The 21,318-nt window shown below is 39.2% G+C and overlaps 1 protein-coding gene across 6 annotated transcripts in view; it reads right to left on the bottom strand.

Moving 5' to 3' along the window:
- Nucleotides 1-6,345: 6,345 nt before the first annotated feature.
- The window catches only part of LOC134540456 (structural maintenance of chromosomes protein 6), a 216,672-nt gene continuing 201,699 nt past the window's right edge, over nucleotides 6,346-21,318 (bottom strand). For all 6 annotated transcript variants that reach the window (XM_063383218.1, XM_063383219.1, XM_063383221.1 and 3 more), the window contains 3 exons: nucleotides 14,807-15,007; nucleotides 13,462-13,592; nucleotides 6,346-6,579 (listed from right to left, as the gene is read on the bottom strand). In XM_063383218.1, coding sequence (XP_063239288.1) covers nucleotides 6,558-6,579; nucleotides 13,462-13,592; nucleotides 14,807-15,007 — 354 coding nt within the window. In that variant the 3' untranslated portion in view covers nucleotides 6,346-6,557. The remainder of the gene's footprint in view (nucleotides 6,580-13,461; nucleotides 13,593-14,806; nucleotides 15,008-21,318) is intronic.

The following is a 21,318-nucleotide window of genomic DNA, read 5'->3' as shown; positions in this document are numbered from 1 at the left end:
GTGCATTATATGTACACCACCTAATGCATGATATGGAACAAGTCCTTAGGCATATTGTAACTACGTATACATTAGAATATGAGATGGAACCTTTTAGTATCCAAGATGGCAGGTGAGGTAGAGAATTACAAGCACACTCTAGCAGATGTCATGGCCACTAAAGCTGGCAGACGGTGGCATGCTGTACCAGATAAGTTCATCTTGTAACATTGCAGTCCCCTGCCCTCTACGTGCGTGCGTGTGTTTATAGACAGACCACACGCACACACGCACAAACACACACATGCTTGTACACCAGGGGCGTAGGGAACGGCCTGGACTGTTGAACGTGCATCAGCTTTTCGTAAAGGAATGAGCCACACAAATTTAGAAAATGCATCAATGCAAACTAGCAACATGTTATTTCCATTTTTGCTTCTTGGCAGCGGACCAACAAAATCGATGAACAACTTTTGCATAGGTTTTTCAGCTACTTCTGATGACAAGAAACCAAGTTGTGAATGCTGTGCGGGTTTGCTGAGGGCACAAAGGTGACACAGTTTTACCCTTTCAGAAATTAGGCATGCATGCCTTTCCAGACAAAATGTTTTCTGATGGCTTCAATGGTTTTGTAAATACCTAAATGTGCACCAATAGGTTAAGAATGAAAATAATCAAAAACAAGAGGCTTCAAAACTTTAGGCAACACAATTTTTTTATTTCTTTTTACCCTTGAATACAAGATGCCTTTAGACAATAAGGTTTTTGAGGAATGCTTGCTTTTAGGTTTTGAATAATTTGTAGCAATTCATCACCTGATGGGACTGTATTGTATTAAATGCCAATGGAAAGTTAGTTAAAAGAACATTGCGAGTCGTGTCGACAGAATCCTTTTCAATGCGAGTCGTGTCGACAGAAGACTTTTCAAGTTGGGAATTATCGAACATACGAGATAGAGAGTCTGCGACAACACTTTGCGTACCTCGAATGTGCTGAACTTTAAATTTTATCAGGTACCACTTTCTGCCCCACACAAAATAAAGAGTAGAATAGAAATATGCCGACTGGGGTAAACTACACAACAAAAGTTGATAACCTATTAAGTATATATATTAAAAAAATTAAAATAAAAGGTTAGGAAACTGTAACATAAAATACACACTGATTTCGGGTCAGCCATAACAGAACATATTTATTATAACCAAAAGAAATAAGAGTATTAGTTGAGTATTCGTACAGTCATTACAAAATAAAAGGGGCCCCTTACAAAAAAATATTATTATAACATGTTACATTTTCAATTATTAAAGGAAATTCAACAAAGATACAGTAAATATTAAAAAGACACTATACATTAATTAAATGTTGATTTAGATGACAAATTGGGTAGTTCGACGAAATCGTATGGAGATATAGGTGGCCGAAACAGCTTAACTACCCATGCTGCACGCTTAAAAGGTTTAGTTGTTGAAAACTTTCCTGAGAATTTCGCTGGCGACTCCCATCGCCGTAGAACCACGGGACAAGCCCTGGGCTGCCCAGATGTTATGGACCAAGCTTATAGATCACGCCTCAGGCATGGGCAGAGAGATCGCCAACACCCGGACCGCTAAACAAGTTTATTACAAAAAAAAATAAAAACTATCCCATAAATAATTATAAAACATAATTCCCGGGGAAAATTCAGTAAAACTCACCTAAAGCTGTAATAAAAACTCAACTTTCGACATTGATGTCGAAGGATAATTGCGGAGCACAAAATTTAGTAAGTTACATCATCTCTGATAAAAAGTAGGACGGTACTATCTAACCTTTTTCAAGAGAAAGATGACCGTAGATATGACCATTCTTAGAGATGTGAATTTTAACATTGGTTAGACTTTCCTGCACTTAAGTGTGATAGCTCAATATTAAATTTTAACCACAATATTTATAACAAAAAGGAAAAATTAATTTATAATGTTTAAAGTCTTTTCAGTCCATATGTTTTTCTTTTAAATTCACAAATATTAACAAAAACATAAATACATAATAATAAAAAATTATTTTATACAAAATAATTCCTTACATATTGATACTTATGGTAATAATAATTTTGTTATACGTACTTTAAATAATCGGAAAAGGTAAAAAAAATTAGGTATTACAAAGCAATATAATAAAAAAATGTAGCCTCCCAGTTTGCATTTAAAATTAAACAAATACAGTAGAACCCCTGTCATACACTTTTCAACGGAGGGCACAAAAATGGTGTATGATGCGGGAAAGTGTATGAAAAGGGAATCTAAATAATACATTTAATTTTCGATCTATCATACCAGCACAATGTCAGATTAAACTTAAATACATAATGTGTAACCACCAGAAATGTAAAATACAGTCCATAATCAAGTAAAGCTGACATGAGAAACAGTGGCCTTACAAAATGTTATGAAGTCCTTTCTTGGAAGGGGGGAAAAGTCACCAAGCCTAAACTAGAAATAAAAAAATTAGGCTATTGTAAAAAAGAAAATCAGAAATTTTTGCTTGTTTGTTTCATTTTACAAACAACTTTATCCAACAGAACAATTTTCAATAAAATTTTATCTTGAGAAACGTAAAATCCAAAACAATCCGATCGTAAGAGGCGCAAGGGGGAAAATGCCAATATGTAAAAGTCGCAGTTATAAACTGTAGAAGTATATATAAGAAGGTGGAGGAGTTCTGGGGCAGGGTGGAAGCCTATGGGGCGGATATCATTGTAGCGGTGGAGACATGGTTGGACGAGGAAATTAGAGATGGGGAACTGAAGAGAGCACACTTTGAAATATTTAGAAGGGACAGAAACAGGAATGGAGGAGGGGTAATGGTGTGCATGCGAGAGGGACTCTGTGGTAGGGTTGTATGGGTTGGGGGGAGAGCGGAGTTATTGGAGATGCAGTTCCAGGTAGGAGAGAAAAATGTACGGCTGATTGCGGTGTACCGGCCACCAGGGCAAGGGGATGAAGCCATACGGGAGGTGCAGGACAGGTTGGACATGCTAGGGGAAGGCAAGTGGGTGATAGTGGCGGGGGATCTGAACATGCCAGGGGTGGCATGGGAAAAGGGGCCGGAGGGGATGGGGTCAAGGGAACAGAGATGGGCATCTCAACTGGCAAACAGAGGACTGGAGCAGGTGGTGACTGAAAGCACCAGAAAAGGTGCCAGGAGAGGAGAGCAGGATGACAGGAACCTGTTGGATGTGGTACTTGTGAGACCAATGGAGGCGGTCAGGGGAAGTGTGGTAATGGAGGGCATCAGTGACCACAGGATCCCAGTAGTGGAGTTAGACGTGGGCTGGAGGGAGAAAAGGGTAAGGAGGGGAAACGTGGTAAACTGTTGGGGTAAGGCTGATAGAGTGGGGGCAGAGGCATTCCTGAAGGGGGAATACAGTAGATGGGTAGATATAGAGGACCTCGAAGGTAGATGGGCTGCCTTAAGAAATATTCTGCTGCAGATGGCTACACGTTTTGTACCTCAGAGGAGGGTAGGCCAAGGAGGTGACCCTCCCTACTATGGAAGGGAGTTGAAAGTGTTGAAAAGGAAATGTAGGAGGCTGCATGCGAGGGCAAGGAAGCTTGGGGGAGAGGAGATAGAGGCGGAAATGAAGGCGCTTGGGAAGGAACTAGGGAGGAAATCGCGGGAAGCAAGGGATGCTTACATGGAACAGCTGATGGGGGAAGGGGGGACGGTAAATGGGACGGAGCTCTACAGATACATAAGAAGAGTGAAGGGTGAGGAGGGAATAGGGGTTCTCAGAGGAGGAGGGGGGCAGGAATATACAGAGGACAGGGAAAAGGCAGACTTACTGCAGGAGCAATATCTGGCAGTATTTACAAAGGGGGAGGCATGGGAGGGTAAAGAGGACGACAGTTTAATGGGCAGGAAGGCCTTTGAGCTGCGACTGACAGATGTAATTAAGGTGATCAGGAGGTTGAAAGGGAGAAAGGCAGCTGGGCCAGATGGTATAGGGAATAGTCATTTGAAGTTGGGTGATAGGGAGATTGGGAAGTACCTGTTGGAGGTTTTCAAGCAGTCTCTGGAGGAGGGGAAACTACCAATGGAATGGAAGGAGGCAGTGGTAGTTCCCATCTACAAGGGGGGAAATGATAAGGCGGAGCCAGGAAGTTACAGGCCGGTCAGTTTGACGTCCTGTGTAGGAAAAGTGATGGAGAGGTTGGTAGGAAGGTACGTAAAGGGGGAAATGGAAGATCTGGGGTGGGTGGATAACAGGCAGCATGGATTCAGGATGGGGTTTTCATGCGAGACCCAGATGACTGGGCTGTTGGAAGACCTGGTGGAAGCGGTGGACGGGGGGAAGCAGATAGATGCAATCTTTATAGATTTTGAAAAGGCGTTTGATAAGGTCCCCCATAGGAGGTTAATGGAAAAGGTTGAGTTGCTGGTGAGGGATGGAAGGGTGGTAAACTGGGTGGGTGATTTCCTGAGGAATAGGAGACAAAGAGTGAGAGTGGGTGAGGAAAGCTCCGAGGAGGGGGAAGTGACGTCGGGGGTGCCACAGGGGAGTGTGCTGGGGCCTCTGTTGTTCACAATTATGATAAACGATCTGGGGGAGGGCATGAAAGCCAGATGGAGGCTATTTGCAGATGACTGTGTAGTGTATGAGGTTGTGGGGGAAGGGGGATGTTTAGCAGAGGACTTGATAAGGTTGGAGCAATGGACGGAGAAAAATGGAATGTCCTTGAATGTTGGTAAGACAAAAGTTGTCAGATTTACAAAGAGGAGGAAAGTCACACGAAATGTATATTACTGGAAGGGGCAGGAGATAAGAGAGGCAGCAGGATATAAGTACCTGGGGGTGACACTGAAAAATGACCTAGGATGGGCGGAGCACATAGAGGGGGTGGTCAGGAGGGGAAGGCAGGCGCTGGGGTTGCTTGGTAGGACCCTGCAGGGAGCTGGGAGGAGGACAAAGGAGAAGGCATACTCCACATTGGTCAGGCCAATGTTGGAGTATGCGGCGGCGGTCTGGGACCCCTACCTGGTGACTGAGGTGAAGGAGCTGGAGGGGGTGCAGCGCAGAGCGGCTAGGTGGGTGATGGGAATGTGGAGAAGGAGGGAGGGGCAGGATGGGAAACTGCATAGCCCAACGGAAATGATTAAGGAGTTGGGGTGGGAAACGTTACAGAGGAGAAGAAGAGTGGAAAGGTTGGTCAGGATGTTCAAGGTGCTGAAGGGGGAAGGGGGATGGGGGCAATTGGGAAGCAAAGTACATAGAGGGGAGTACAGAGGACGAAGAGACCACAGATGTAAGCTCCAGAGGGTGTGGAGGCGGACAGAGAGAGGGCGGAACACCTTCCTGGTGAGGACGGGGAGGGAGTGGAATGGGCTGGGGGAGGAAATGGTGGAGGTCAGGGATGGGAGGGAGCTGAGGAGAAAGCTGATGGAGGGGGGGGGGAGAGGGGAGTGAGTGGGAGTTCTTGCCACCGGGTGAAAGCCCAATTGCAGGTTAATAAGTAAATAATAAAAAAATAACAAACGGGTATATTCAGTTCATTTGCTTGTTTGTTTCATTTTACAAACAACTTTATCCAACAGAACAATTTTCAATAAAATTTTATCTTGAGGAACGTAAAATCCAAAACAATCCGAACGTAAGAAAACAATAACAAACGGGTATATTCAGTTCAAAGATTAATGAACGCACAAAATATGAGATCCGTGCCTTGGTAAAGCGCGTGCACCATTTTCATTATCATTGCTAGTTTGCGCCACTAGTCTCACTAGGTGCTGGCCATAGATGTTACTAGCGAAGTGCACAGTCTTCCTGATACTATCCATATCTATGGTGGGATAAAGTTATTTTCTTACGTTCGCAAAGGTAAACAATGAACGTTTTTCAAAATAAAAGCATTAAAATGTAGTTTATCCGGAGGAATATAACAAAATTTTGTGAATTTTAGGACTTTTCCGCTTCGTAAAAACGTATGAAACGGGAAATTAATGATTTTATAAGTGTATGTTCCGGGAAAGTAAACCATTGTAAATATAGTACTTTAGGCGGAACCAAAATTAATCGGCGTATGAAACGGGAACGTATCATCGAGGTTCTACTGTATATAAGCAACAATGGGCGCATGCCCACACAAGTGCACAGTGGCACATAATAAAATGATCCAGAACTACCCCGCTCTCCTTACTTAACTATCTTGTGTGCACACTGGGATTTATGTTCTTTAAGTGTGGGTTTAATGTAATTAACAGGGTTCTGTATTTTTTCTAATAATTATTTTTTCTGATCTATGTAGATACAGTATTGGTTTTCTGAGGCAGAAAAATTTTCTGCAACAGCAATATTGCCAAACAAACTTTCAAAGAACACAATCATTTGTATTTAAAATTTTTTATTTACAATTCAAAATTTTAATAACCAATTACAAAATATTCACATTGACAATGTTATATGTATATGCATGTGTCTAATATAATAACTACACATTGTAAGAAATTGCTTCAATTTTAAGAAATTCCAAAAATACAAAACTGGAAAGGCAAACATCAATGAACACACACAAAGTCAACGCCAAGAAGCAACTTGATCACGGCCGTGGGTCGTCGAACCTAAAGAAAAGAAATGGGTGATTATTTTACATATTCACAGAATTCTTCACACCACACAAGAACACACAAGACTGGTTATAAATTGAGAGTACAATCCAACGAGGGGAAGATGAAATGAACAGAAAACTACAGCCAGTTCATCTTGTAACATTGCAGTCCCCTGCCCTCTACGCGCGGTGTGCGTTTATAGATAGCCCACATGCACAAACACACACGTGCTTATACACACACGCATGCGCGTGCACACATACACACCAAACATTTCATAATACAATTACATATTCTAATAAAACTGAAATACAAGCATTAAAAATGTCTTAAAACAGCAAAACAGTAGGCCTGTGCGAATATTCGAATTTTTGAATATCAAAACAAATAGTTTATTATTCGTATTCGATTCGATTTCGAATAATAACACTAGTGATGGGCCGAGACTCGAAAATTCGAGTCGAGTCGAGCGAGTAGCATCAGCTCGGCTCGGCTCGGCATTCGAGTTTATTTTACTCGACGGGGCGAAACTCGAAAGGAAATTGGATAAAACTCGATGATAAAATATAATAAAATTGAATTACAATTCTTAATATCTCCTTACGTGACTTCAGCCGACACTAAAAATACGTACGTAAGACCGAAACACGTACTTAAAAACAATTACGACAATCGGCCATATTATTTATATTTTAGTTTTACATATTGCCAACTTAACAGGTGTGACCACATAGCAAAGAAGACGAACACATTTTTAATAAACAAAACACAAATTAAATTTTATAATCTTAATATCGGCCCAAATATTACTTTTTTTTATAGTAAATCCGTGCTACAATCGGCGCAACGTTACAATAATAAATTAACGGTAGCGTTATATTTGTGTTACAGAGCGCATGTTTGCGACTGATACGCCACCAATCACGAAATGGCAGTTAAAAAAAACAACTGTGCTCCACTAATTTTAGGAAGTGTAGGGTGGCGAACATGAATTTTTTTTCCGTGTTTGTTTACACTATTACGTTCGGCGAGAGTGCATTTTGTATAATTGTTTGCTATCCAAATTAAGTGGCAAGTTAAAATTAATTATGAAGTATAAAGTATTTTATAAAGTGTAACTATTTAATACAAATACAAAAGCATGGATTGGTTGGAAGTGCCAGCTTGCGATTGGCTGGCAACGTAACGGCGTTAGTGTTGTAGCAATAATCTTTAAATGTATTATATTTGTTATGGGAACGTTTATTGTAATGTTGCGTTAATTGTAGCACGGCCTTACACTTCCCATAAGTGAAAGTTTTCAAAAATGTTCTAATGATTGTGTGAAACGTAACCTAACCTTCGCGCCAACAAGCCTAAATTATATTCATTTTTTTATTGACTCGTGAATGCTGCAGGCCGCAGCTAACTCGTTCGGTCCAAAATAAGGTAAATATGTAGTTGAGCGGTATTTGCGAAAAAAAATGTTAAAAACTTAAAATACTTTAATTATATGCTCTTTAAATTCCTCTTTTCATTAAAGCCGGCAGATATAAGAAATTCCAAATACTTTATGAGATATCGAATTTTTTAATTTTCATAGTTGGGCGATATTTGTTAAATAAAATTTAAAAATTCTGAAAATACTTTAATTATATGCTCTTTAAATTCCTCTTTTCATTAAAGCCGGCAGATATAAGAAATTCCAAATACTTTATGAGATATCGAATTTTTTAATTTTCATAGTTGGGCGATATTTGTTAAATAAAATTTAAAAATTCTGAAAATACTTTAATTATATGCTCTTAAAATTCCTCTTTTCATTAAAGCCGGCAGATATAAGAAATTCCAAATACTTTAGGAGATATCAAATTTTTTTAATTTTCATAGTTGGGCAATATTTGTTAAATAAAATTTAAAAATTCAAAAAATACTTTTTTCTATGCTCTATACCTCAATTATTGAATTGTATTATATCAGTTAAGAATTTATTCTAAATGAATTATTTGTATTAATACTTGTATTTTAAATATATTTGATTACGTGGGCCAGTCTAAGGACTCTTAGCAGTAAAGTGCAAATATTCAAGCTCTACTTAAGTGTCAAAGATTCAAATAAAAATTCAGACTCGAATCGACTCGACTTGAATTTATGATCTACAAACTCGACTCGAATCGACTCGAACTAATTATTGTATAATTCGACTCGACTCGACTCGACTTAAAAATTTGCAGGTTCGTACATCTCTAAATAACACTTCGAAAAAACGAATATTCAGTCATTTACGAAAAAGGCTGAACGGGATCACTGAAACCGGGAAACATTTCGGGATCACGGAGGTTTCTCTCGTTGGGCGGGGGCAAAAGTTCCGCGGGATTTATTTTCGTAATGTTTTAGAGTTATGTAGGTGGAGTTATTCCACTACATTTGCCAAGAACTTACCGTATATACTCGTGTATAGCGCGCCCTTTTTTCCCCTCAAGTAAAGGAAAAAAACAAGGATGCGCGCTATACACGGGGAAAAAAAAAGGTTGGTAGGGGGTGATGGGGAGGAGGAGTGGTAGTCAATAACTGCCGGGTGATGGGTGACATTTCTGGCCAGCCCCCACACACACGCACAAGCAACGAGGCATCTTTCACACACACATACACACACACACACACAGTGCGCGCGCAAGCTTGCACATCACGGTCTTTTGTTTACTTTTAGACCTCCCCCCTCTACAGAAAGCCAGCGCAGCAGCTAGTAAAAAAAAGAGAGAGAGACAGAGAGAGACAGAGAGAGAGACAGAGAGAGAGTTAGTTGTTGTCACCAGTCCCCAGCCCACTTCCTTTGCTTCCTCGTCCCAGCAGCTACCTGTGAGTCATCTAGTCCTCCGCGCCAGCTTAGCAACGGTGACGGGAGTGGTGGTGTTTAGTCCTGTCAACTGTCAAGGTTACTTGATGGTCATAGTCCCTATCCTGCCTGCCTCCCTCCCTCCCTCCCTTGTACCAGTTGTGATGATACAGCGCTTCATTATCTTCCGTCCATACAGCAGAGTTTAGCTTGCTCGTGTCGTTTCAGATGGTACAGTAGGCCACAAAAGTTTCGCTTTCAGGTGGAAGAGTATTTAATTTAAGTATTTTCCTGACACATCACCACACATTAATTTAAGTAATCATTTGTTTCATAAGTAATTACTTAACAGGTACCACAAAATGTTAGTAAAATTTATTTATGGGAAAAAAAAATTAATTTTTTTTCTTTGGAATTTGTTGCAAAAATCGTGGTGCGCGCAATACACGAGGGTGCGCTATACATGAGTAAATACGGTACTTAAAAGCTTGCGATCACGTTACATGGTATATCCACGGTTAAAAGATTCACTAATTGAGGATGAAAAAAAAAATATATGGGTTGAAAATTTGTGCAGGGAGGTATGTAAGCTGTGTAAGCTGAACACAGTAGCTGAAACTATAACTGAGAAAAGTGAGGCTACAAGTGAAATGCCTATTAAGAAGTCATCTCTGTGGGCCTACGTGAAACCTTCAACAGCAGCTCAGCCTTTCAGTTTCTGGTCAGAGAAGGGGCGCACTTGTTTCCGAAACATAGCTGTGGTAGCAAGAAAGTACTTGCCTATACCTGCCACACAAGTGTGCATTGAGAGACTTTTCTCAACAGCTGGCAACATTGTGACGTGTAGAAGAGAGAGTCTACTACCCGAAAATGTAGATCAGCTTGTGTTTCTCCACAAAAATTTAAATTAGCTAATATGTAGTGATGAGACAAGACTCTTTTTAATACGAATTAATTATAAAATTGGAGAATCTTAAAATTTTATGTACTGTCAGTTTTTTGATTCTACATACATTGTATCAGTAAATACAGTATGTACTTGTTATCATATTGTAATGTGATGTGATATAACATGTTTTATGGGATTTCAATTCTCATTCCAATTATTCGAACTTAATATTCATATTCGAGAATAATTTGGTATTCGTATTCGAATTCTATTCGAAATAAAAAACTGATATTCGCACAGGCTTACAAAATAGTCATTATTTAAACAAATTTCATTATTACATCACATACATTGCTAAAGTTCCCAAAAAAAAAATTAAATAACCCACACTGGTAAACATTAACAATGAATGACGGCGACAGCGTGAACACATAGTTATTGTAATGTAAGATGGAAACTGTTATTTTTTCACAAACCAGTAGGAATTGAGAAACCTTCCTTGCAGGGTTAATTCAGGAACATCTCTAGTATATAGAAAACAAATATTCTTATTTAATGTGGGTAAATAATGAATAGCGGCAGCAGAGTAAGGGCACAGCTATTGTAATGTAAGATAGACAATTTTAATATTTTCACAAACTAGTAAGAAATATGTAGGGGTAGTCAAATTTTGTTAATGACGAAATTGCGAAATTTTAAAAAAATCACTTGCACATGAGGTGTAATACAAATAACCTTACTTGGTAGTGATAAGACGTTAATATACTGCATTTTGTTTTAACGAAATATGCTGTGATGCGCGAAATCCGTAGTTTTTCAAGAAATATGACGAAATCGCGATATTTACGCGAAATTAACCTTTTTTATCGCAAAAAATCATGTTGAATCATTCTGGAACCTGCACAAAACGTTTATTATTTCAAGCGTTTATATGTGAAACGCCATCTTTGCTTTTGTTTTTCTTTAGCACCCATAGAGTAGAGTGGCAATAAACATCATCACTTTAGCTACTGGTGGACAAATCACAGATGGAGTTGGTAGTTAAGAGTGTCGAAATGTTCTATGATTTTATTTTCTCGAGTACGTGTCTGTCGAGTTTAAGTTCTTTATTTCCGAGTGTACGCAATTTTGTATCTTTTCCGCATTCCATATCGTTTTCCGTTAAAGTTTTTGTGGCATGTTGGTCATATTACCGTGGTCACTGAGGATAAACCTATAAAATGCCGAATGTTTTTTTGAAAGAGCTAAAGAATATGATAACGAAGGATTTTACGTGTTCAGTAAAGAAAAAGGCATCATGATGTGCAAGTTCTGTAATGTGCAAGTCGACTGGAAAAGACAAGACACGTGTGAAAAACACTGTAAATTTCGAGCATCACACAAGGTGAACAAAGATAGGTGTCAAGCATCGGGTTCTGGAACTAAGCGTCAAGTTACTCTAGAACCATATATTTCACGAATAAAAATTATTACATCCAGACGTAAGCCTACTCAGTCTCCGTCGTCGCACACGTTCCTACGAGACGTAGAAGGCCATAAAACGACAAAAATTACATTATTTTGCCGACCACACATGCGTCTGGTGACGCCATCGTCGATAGGCCTTAACTCACTCTTTGTTCCTTTCTCTGAATCGGCCAAATGCAGTCCAGAAAAATAGCGTCACTTCCATATTAGCCAATCAAATCATAACTTTCAAAATGCTAATTGTTGTATCTGGGCGTCCTAGCCGAGACAACTGTTTATTTTCGTAGTTGTCACGGCAACGCACGAAAATAAATGCCGGCCAAGAGTGCCAACATATACATGAACAAATACCGCACACGCAGTTGAAGCGGTGAAAAACGTAAATAAAAAAAACAATTCTCTGTACTGTTGAATAAGTACAGTGTTTTGGTGGCGACTAGTTTGCAGGAAATATATACCGTATATACTCGTGTATAGCGCGCCCTTTTTTCCCCTCAAGTAAAGGAAAAAAATAAGGATGCGCGCTATACACGGAAAAATAAAATTTGTGTGTGTGGGGGGGGGGGGAGGCGGGGAGGAGGAGTGGAAGTTGTTAACTGCCGGGTGACGGGTGACGTTTCTGGCCAGCCCCCACACATACGCACAACCAACAAGGCCTCTGTTTCACACACACACAGACTCACAACCTGGTCTCTCGCACACACACACACATGCTCACAGCACACACACACACGTGCGCACGCGCGTGCAAGCTCGCACATCATGGTCTCTTGTTTATTTTTAGACCTCCCCCCTTTACAGAAAGCCAGCTCAGAAACTAGTAAAAACTGAGAGAGAGAATGTTGTCACCAGTTCCCCCCCCCCCCCCCCCCTCCAGGCTTCCTCCATTCCTCGTCCCAGCAGCGACCGGTGAGTCATCTAGTTCTCCACGCCAGCTTAGCAACGTAGCGCGGCACGCCTGCCTCCCTCCCTCCCTCCCTCCCTCCCTTGTACCAGTTGTGACGATACAGCGCTTCATTATCTTCCGTCTACACAGCAGAGTTTAAGTATTTTCCTGACGCATCACCACACATCAATTTAAATAATCAGGTACCACAAAATGTTGGTAAAATTTATTTATGGGGGAAAAAAATTCAATTTTTTTTTCTTTGGAATTTGTTGCAAAAATCGTGGTGCGCGCTATACACGAGTAAATACGGTAATAGCTGATTTTCAGAGATAGTCGAAACGGACTTGAGCCACTAACGTTTTTGATCAGTTTCCGATTTTTTTTTGTATGTAATGTTGAGAATTTTAATTACATATGCAGCTTGCTAAATTTTAGATGTACATGTTTAACTTTAAAACGTTGTTTTTGATAAAATTTTGACAAAATAAAACAATAATTCCATCAAACATATATATGTGTATAAAATTATAATGACGAAATAGTTATTTTTTCTAACTAAACAATTTTTTTTTCACCGAAATTTTGCACCGAAATAACTCTTTTTGTTCACTGAAATGGGCCTTTTTTATTTACCATTTTTCATTGGTCCTAGAAATATGAAACCATCCCTTGGGAGTAAATTTAGGTATGTGTTAGTGTACGAAAACAATGTTTTCCAATTATTTTCTTATCGTTCTAAAAAGCCGCAACGGCCGATAATTACAGAATTTTTTTGATGGTCTTGTAGTACACTGTAAAGTACTTGAGAGTAGGTAGGAGCAAGCAGACACTCACTTGTACACGTGAGTGTTGGCCGTGTTGACAGAGGCGAGGTCCAGGGGCGTCAGCAGGATGTACTGCGAGCTCTTGTTCTTGTCTGCATACGTCTGGAGCAGCTTCAGCACGGTGTTGCGGTTCACCTTGTCCTGAATCACAACGCATTCCAGTTCCTGAACAACCCCGCTGTGCTCTTGTTACCTTGTTACCAGTTGCCTCAGGTTGGCAATGGTTCAAGTATATTTGTAGGTATACAGCTATATATAGTTTTTTTAAATGAATGTTATGAAGCATACAGACTTTAGAACAGGTTTAATATGTGCATGATAAGGAACGTTAGAGTATTTCACAACAGCCATGGTCAGTTTCCCGATTGTAATTTTAATAAACTGCAAAAAGTTAGTTTAAATTAACTGGTTTGTTTTCTTTCTATTAGCACTACCTATTACATGCTTAACTATAATATTTGATGATGATAACGTGTTGGATAAACTTCTGGAATCTCACATTGTATGCTCAGGGGGGGGGGGGGGGGAGGGGGGGGGGGAGACTAAGGCTTCGGGGAAGCGGGTGTAGACAGCAAGTTTCGGGCAGCTGTGTGATTTGACCCTCTTGGCAGTGTGCGTGTGGGAAATTTTAGTCAGCCTTGACCTTGGAAGTAGGTCAAGGATGGAAAACCTAAACAATGCTCGCTGTGCTGCTACTGTTACACACCACCTACCTGAACAACCCAACTATGCTCCTGTTACACACCAACTCCATGAACAACCACACTGTGCTACTGCCACACACCACCATTCTGTGTGCTTGTGTCTCTCAATGAATATGCTGATCCATTCAGTGCCAGCAAGGATAACTGAGACGTGAGAAAGCACAAAATCCTGGAACATGTTTGATGTGTCAAGCCAGTGTAGCTTCCATGTCGCTTCTAGCACTACAAACCCTTTTATCAGCTTATGAGGCACGTGGGAGATGAAACCTACCTACCATCCTTGAATGACGTAAAGCTTACTTCAGTAACCATGAGAAATGGTGTCAAACTGTGGAATACAATCAGTAACATAAATAAACTGCTTCTTTCCAGCTTATTAGGACCCTTTATATTCATCAATCAAAACTTATAGAACAAGTCGCAGTTTAGGTAAAGTATTTCTTTGCTGCATTCAGGTGGAGTACCTAGAAATGTCAGATCATCAGCAATAGGCCAGTGGGCTTGCTCACATGCAAACCACCAAATTACGTCAACTCACCATTACCATCTTGCGTCCCTTGGACCTGCTATGGCCAAACTTATTTGGGATAGATATGAATATGGATTAACTGAAGCTCGTACTGCAATTGTTAGCGACCGCGAGGCACTCACCATGAACACGTCGAACTCGTCGAGGAAGTAGAAAGGCGGGCGCACGATCTGCCACAGCGCCATGATGAAGGAGACGGTGGAGTAGGAGCGCTCGCCCCCCGACAGTGACTCGGTGCAGCACTGTTCTCCCGAGGCCTTGTTGCTGGGCGGCTGCACTTCCAGCGCCAGAGTCTTCTCCTGGTAGTTGATCCTCACCTTTCCCTGCACAAGCCGACACCCTGCATTCAATCACCAACACTTGCTTACATGCTTGTGTTGTATATGTCAGCTAGTATGTTTGTGTTGCAAATGTTAGCTTGTAAGATTGTGTTGCAAATGTCAATTGCATGTTTGTGTTGCAAAGGTTAGCTTGTAAGATTGTGTTGCAAATGTCAATTGCATGTTTCTGTTGCAAAGGTTAGCTTGTAAGATTGTGTTGCAAATGTCAATTGCATGTTTGTGTTGCAAAGGTTAGCTGAGTTGTGTTGTGTTGCAAATGTCTGCTAGTATGTTTGTTTTGCAAATGTTAGCTTGAGTGTTGTGTAGTAAATATCAGCTTGTATGTTTGTGTTGTAAATATATATACGTATAAATGTCTGAAGTAAAAATGAATTGTTTAGTAAAAAATCTGTCATGAGGTGCGTGTAAAGCATCATGAACTGTGCTGTTAGCTACATCTGCCGCCTGGACAGGGCTGGTCAGTGAAGTGGCAGTCTGCCGCCTAGTTGGAGCTCGGCAAGAGGGGGAATATGAAAATAAACCAGCCAGAGAACAAAAAAAAAGTTATAAGGGGTCATAGGAGTGAATAGTTTTTTGTGTGTGTGTGTGTGTGTGTGTGTGTGAGTATGTCTGTGAGAGTGTGTGTGTGTGAGAGAGAGAGAGTGAGTGTGTGTGTGTGTGTGTGTGTGTGTGTTTGAGTGCACGTGGGCATGCAGCAGTGTTTATGAATCAATCGCTCTTACTCTCTCATCATTGTAAATGCCCGCGATCTGGTACCGTACTGAAGCAATGATTCTATCTCCACTAGTTTTTTGAACTCAATTGTGTCTAAACATTGTTTTTGCATGAGATTTCCTTGGTTCTCTTGTGCAACATTTTATTAATGAAAAACTGCTGTAAAGAGCATACTTGTTTTTATTGATAGAACTGACAAACATCTTTACAAGGAAATAGCCAGAGGTCATTTCTCTCTCAGAGAAGGTAGGGGGTGAGGGGTGTGTGTTTTTTTTACATTTTGCCTGGCCTCGTGAAATCTTTTGTGCAAGGTTGTGATGACTGCCAGTTGTGCGAACCTCCGTGTCAGTCTAACTCATTGTTGTATTCTGCAAGTTTGCCTAAACTGCCCTGGATACTGCTCATTTACATATATTTGGACCTCTTGTGAGATCAAAAAAAGGGCAATGTGTGTATCCTGATCATATTAGATATGTTTCTTAATTTGTTTTTCTGCTCCCAATGAGAAATTTGAGGGTTCGTCGGTAGATAAAGTTTCAGCTAATCAAGTGTAGAAGCAATTTGGAGCTCCTCTTTTATTTTTAACTTTGGACACCTCAAAATAATTCCAATCAGTGGTCTACAAAATGTGTTTTGAGTGGTTGATTTGGCCTATTTAAAGTACACCTTATTTTCCTAAAGGGAACATGGTTGCGAAACGTCGTGATGCTGCTCATGTTAGGCATTATTTTCACCCAGGTGACCACGTGTGCTGCCAGAACTATGAGTGACTCACACTGCAGCTAATGTAAGCAGTAAGCTGATACCTCGTTTTCTACTATTTTTGTTTGTATGAATATCTATCTGGGAAATGACTGTCATTTTATTACCATGACAGCAAATCACAATCTCATTTAACTACTTTAAACAAATATGGCATGGAATAACCTCAAACGCAAACCACACAAGCATTATCACTGTGAAAACAACATATATTTCAGCCAGTTACGACCAAATGCCAATTCTATAATACTATGGCTTGCAAACATAGAAATAATACTAGGCTCTGCATAAAATGGTTCACGATTTATCTATCAAGTTAAAACAGGTAAAATATAATTTTAATTTTACATAAAAAAACAAATCATAAATCACAAAAGGAAACAATCTCTAGCCTAACTTGCGGATATAAACGGTACATGTTAACGGCCGTGGCGAAGGCTCAGAACAACTTGCGAAAGTGTGAACCCCAGCGAAGGTACAATGGACCAGTTTCTAAATCTGGTTTGTATTACAGTAAACTCCCTATTATCCGCGCATGCTATGAAAAAATACAGCAAATATGTAAATCTGTATTTTATTACAAGTGAGCATATTTGAACTCTACTGACGAGTGTATTGTGTGCAGTATACAGTAAAACGCCACAGGCCTTCTCGGAACTCACACAGTAGGCTGGCATGCGTAATTATTCAGTAAAATACAAAAATTTTAGTATCATCAAAAAAATTTTACTGTTAATTGTAACGTTTACTGTACATACATTTTTAGATTTTTAAGTTGAAATTAATGTTTCCTTTTTTGTTTCCCATTTTCGTCTATTTGCGGATTATCCGTGATTTTCACTATCCGCGGTGACCCTTCTGCCATTAATTTACTCTTGGTTCGGTTTACCAAACCTCACCAAGGTAAATTACGACGGAAGACTCCAGGACCTTAGGCTCAATGGCACGGCACTTTGTTGTATTGAATAAATAATGAGTAGAGAGGAAATATGCCGACTGGGAAAACTACCGAACAAAAGTTGATAACCTGTTAAGAATTTATATAGATAAGAATTTAATTAAAAAGGTTAGGTAAATGCAACATAAAATACACAGATATCGGGTCAGCCATAACAAAACATATTTATTTAAAACACAATAAAGAGTATTAATTGAGTATTCGTACAGTCAAAACAAAAATGGGGCCCCAAAACAAAAATATTTACTTAGTTACATCTTCAAAATAATTATTACTTAGTTACATTTTCAAAAAAATATGATTACTTAGTTACATTTTCAAAATAATTAACGTAAATTTAAGATACAGAAAGAATTAAAATATTGCTCAGGAATTAAATGTAGATTACGATGCCAAAGGGGTAGTTTGATGAACTAGTCGATGAAATTGCAAGATACGCGTGGCCGAAACAGGTTAACTACCCATGCTGCATGCTTAGGATTTAGTCGTCGAAAACTTTCCTGGGATATTTGTTGGCGGCTCCCATCGCCGTAGAACCACGGGACAAGCCCTGGGGTACCCAGATGTTATGGGCGAAGCTTATGGATCACACCTCAGGCATGGGGCAGCGGGAAGTCGCCAACACCCGGACCGCTAATGCGGTAGTAAATACACAACTTTCGACATGGATGTCGATGGATACGTGACGAGCACAAAAATTTTTGAAGTCTACATTATGGCTGACAAAAACAGAAAGGAAAGGACTACCTTTTCCTTTCCAATATGAAGATGACCATAGATATGACAATACGTAGAGATGAGAAACTTAAAAAGTTACACTTTCCTGCACTTAAGTGCAATAACTCAATAATTAATCTTAACCACAATATTAATGTAAACAAAAGGAAAATTTAATTTATGATGTTTAAAGTCTTTTAAAGTCTTTTAAAGTCCATATGTTTTTCTTTTAAATCCACAAAGCTTAACAAAGACATAAATATATTTTAACAAAAAAAAAAAAGATTTTTATACAACAACAATTATTTCTTACAAATTGATACTTAAAAATAATAATAATTTCATTATACTTCAAATAATCAAAAAAGTTAAAAACAATTAGGTATTAAAAAAAAGATATAATAAAAAGTAGCCTCCCAGTTTGCATTTAATTAAACAACATATATAAGCAATAATGGGCGCATGCCCACACAACAAGTGCACAACGGCACACACTCCCCCCCTCAAAGCACACCACAGCTGGCAGATGGCAATAGTGCACTAACTAAAACTAAAATACCCATGACAAAGGTAACACCCAAAAATAAAGCAAAATTAACATTACACAAGATACAATTAATCCACGGTGGAGGATGATGCTAAGGGAATCAAGATAGTACCTGCAGGTATAGGAGAGGAAGAGACAGGAGGGTTGGTCGTTTGAGACCGAAACTTGAACCAAAGAGTAAGACTGAGAATAAAAATGGCAAAGCCAACCAGAGCAGATAAGGATACAGCAACAATGTTAAGGTAGGAACTGGATTCAACTTGCTGGTGAGGTCGTAGAAGATTAATCACATCATGAAAAGATGCACCACTGGGTTGCGATATTAAAAGATTACTGATATCTTTAACAATGGAGTTATTTAAGGTTAAATTAGTGAATGGTGCAAAAGTCAACTTACTTACATTAAAATCTACTTTAGGAATATGTATAGTAGGCAATGTTAAATTGAAAGTCAAGGATGAACTAACAGAACCAAAAGTTCTAAAAAAAGGACTTACAATATCACAATGTGAGGCATTACTGATAAAACCACTACCGATTATTGGTATGGTAAACGGTGAAAGAGATTTGGTGGTCATTCGACATAAAAAGGTAACATCTATGGATGTGTTGCTTGCAAAAATCCACAACGAATTTGTCTTCAGGAAGAAAGGTAGTTGCAGGGAAACAATAGATTTATCACAAAATTCAAAGAAAGGTTTGCCAAGAAAAAGGTTAAATTCACAACTATTGACATGGGAATCAAAAAAAGGAAAAACAGAGGGACATAAAGTTATGCCATGTTTCTTACAACCAGACAGAACATTAGTGTCAACAGTAGCAAAAAGTTTTCTGTCAGGACTAACTAACAGGATATCGTGAACCTTAAGAAACAGGTAATGGTTAAGTTTGTGAAAGAAAAATGGAAAAGCAAAAACACGGTATGACTCAAAACTGCTGTCCTTATTGGCAAGAGGTATGTTAATGACAACATTCAATGAACCATTAAAAATTACTGCTTGGACCGAACTAAGACCATAAAACATATATAGATTATCAAAAGAAACTGGAGCAAACATGTGTAAGGGTAAAGAGATTAAATGTTGAACCTTTTCTAGAATGTTGATAAAAACCTTTGGTTGCAACAAAACAGAGCTTAATTTGCCATGTACACTACTTTCAATGGCTTGCCTCAAATCAGAAAGTTCAACACGTGCAGTGGATAGGGCTTCACTAATTCTAAATAAAAGGGTATTTAAATCAACTCGCCAATTCACCAACATGATTTTATCCCAAATCTCATGAATAGTATTATTAAAAAGCTTAAAAAATGCATTGTGGCTATCAAGATAATGTTCAGCTAGATTTCTCACAAGTCTTGTGTTATTAATCACTCTTTCTTCTAAATGTTGCACAACAAACATATGGTTCACAACACTGGCCGAAATTTCATCCTGACTAAGTGATACTTCCTTGAGACGTTCTTCCAAACTAATTAAGTCATCATTGTCAAGAGTTCCAAAGACAGTTTTCAAAATTTTTCCACCGAAATTAAGCAAACCGCGATTAGTGCGCAAATGTTTTCGAGGCAACAAAGAAGTCATTGCACTGGTCTCTGATTTATATGCATTAAAATTATCTTCAAGTTGGTGGATCACAAAAGCAAAGTTTTCATTCCATGAATCGTTTTCCATAAGGTGCACATTGTTTACTTTAATTATGTCATTTAACGCCACCTCCAATTGATTACTTTGATTTTCCAATTGTATCAAGTCAAAATTCAACACGACGGAATAGAAATTGTCTGAGAACAACAGTGGATCTTCCTTTTCAAATATAATACCAGAGTTGAGAGGGTTTACCGTAACATCGCTGAGAACCAAATAGAAGAGACACGAAAGAAGACTCCCCGCCCCGAACATGGCGAAGGTGCCCAACATCCCGGAGCAGACGGAAAAAATACACTAAAACACATAACCAAAAAATATGTGGTCACAAACATATCGACCCGAGATCCCACATAACAACTGGAAAATATTAACCCAAGAAACAAACAAACAAAAAAATTACCCTTACATGTAAATACAATAACATACTACATTATGCACCCAAACTTGTTCCCATGAAATGAGATTAAAAAAAATATAAAAAAAAAATGTTGCAACAATTTAAAAAACTAGTACCATGGTTTTTTATTTACTTATTTTTATGACTCGAGTTCAAAAGTTACGAGGGACTCAAAGACTAGGACACGTGGGTGATCAGTCCACGATCAACTGAGTCAAAGACCCAAATAACAAAACAACGCCAACAGTAGGACACAAAGTTAGGCGGCCGTTCCTAAACAATGCACACTTAAACTGAAGGCTGGGAATAATACCTTTTTAAATGGGAAATGTGAGCTCTCGTCACATAAACTCCCGTTTCAGGATTTACTAGACTAGCTGTAACAGGGGTAAGAAAGCGCTGGATCTGGTATGGACCTGACCAACGAAAAGACAATTTAGCCATTCTCTTATCAACTGCTTTGCTGGTAGGGTGTGCTTTGCACAAAACCAGATCACCTGGCCGAAAGGGATTTGCAATACGATTCTTGTTATACTTAATAAGACTTTT

This window comes from Bacillus rossius, chromosome 16 (assembly GCF_032445375.1).
Source record: "Bacillus rossius redtenbacheri isolate Brsri chromosome 16, Brsri_v3, whole genome shotgun sequence".
NCBI lineage: Eukaryota > Metazoa > Arthropoda > Insecta > Phasmatodea > Bacillidae > Bacillus > Bacillus rossius.
Note: the sequence above shows the minus strand (reverse complement) of the source record. Positions and strands in the feature narration are given on the sequence as shown.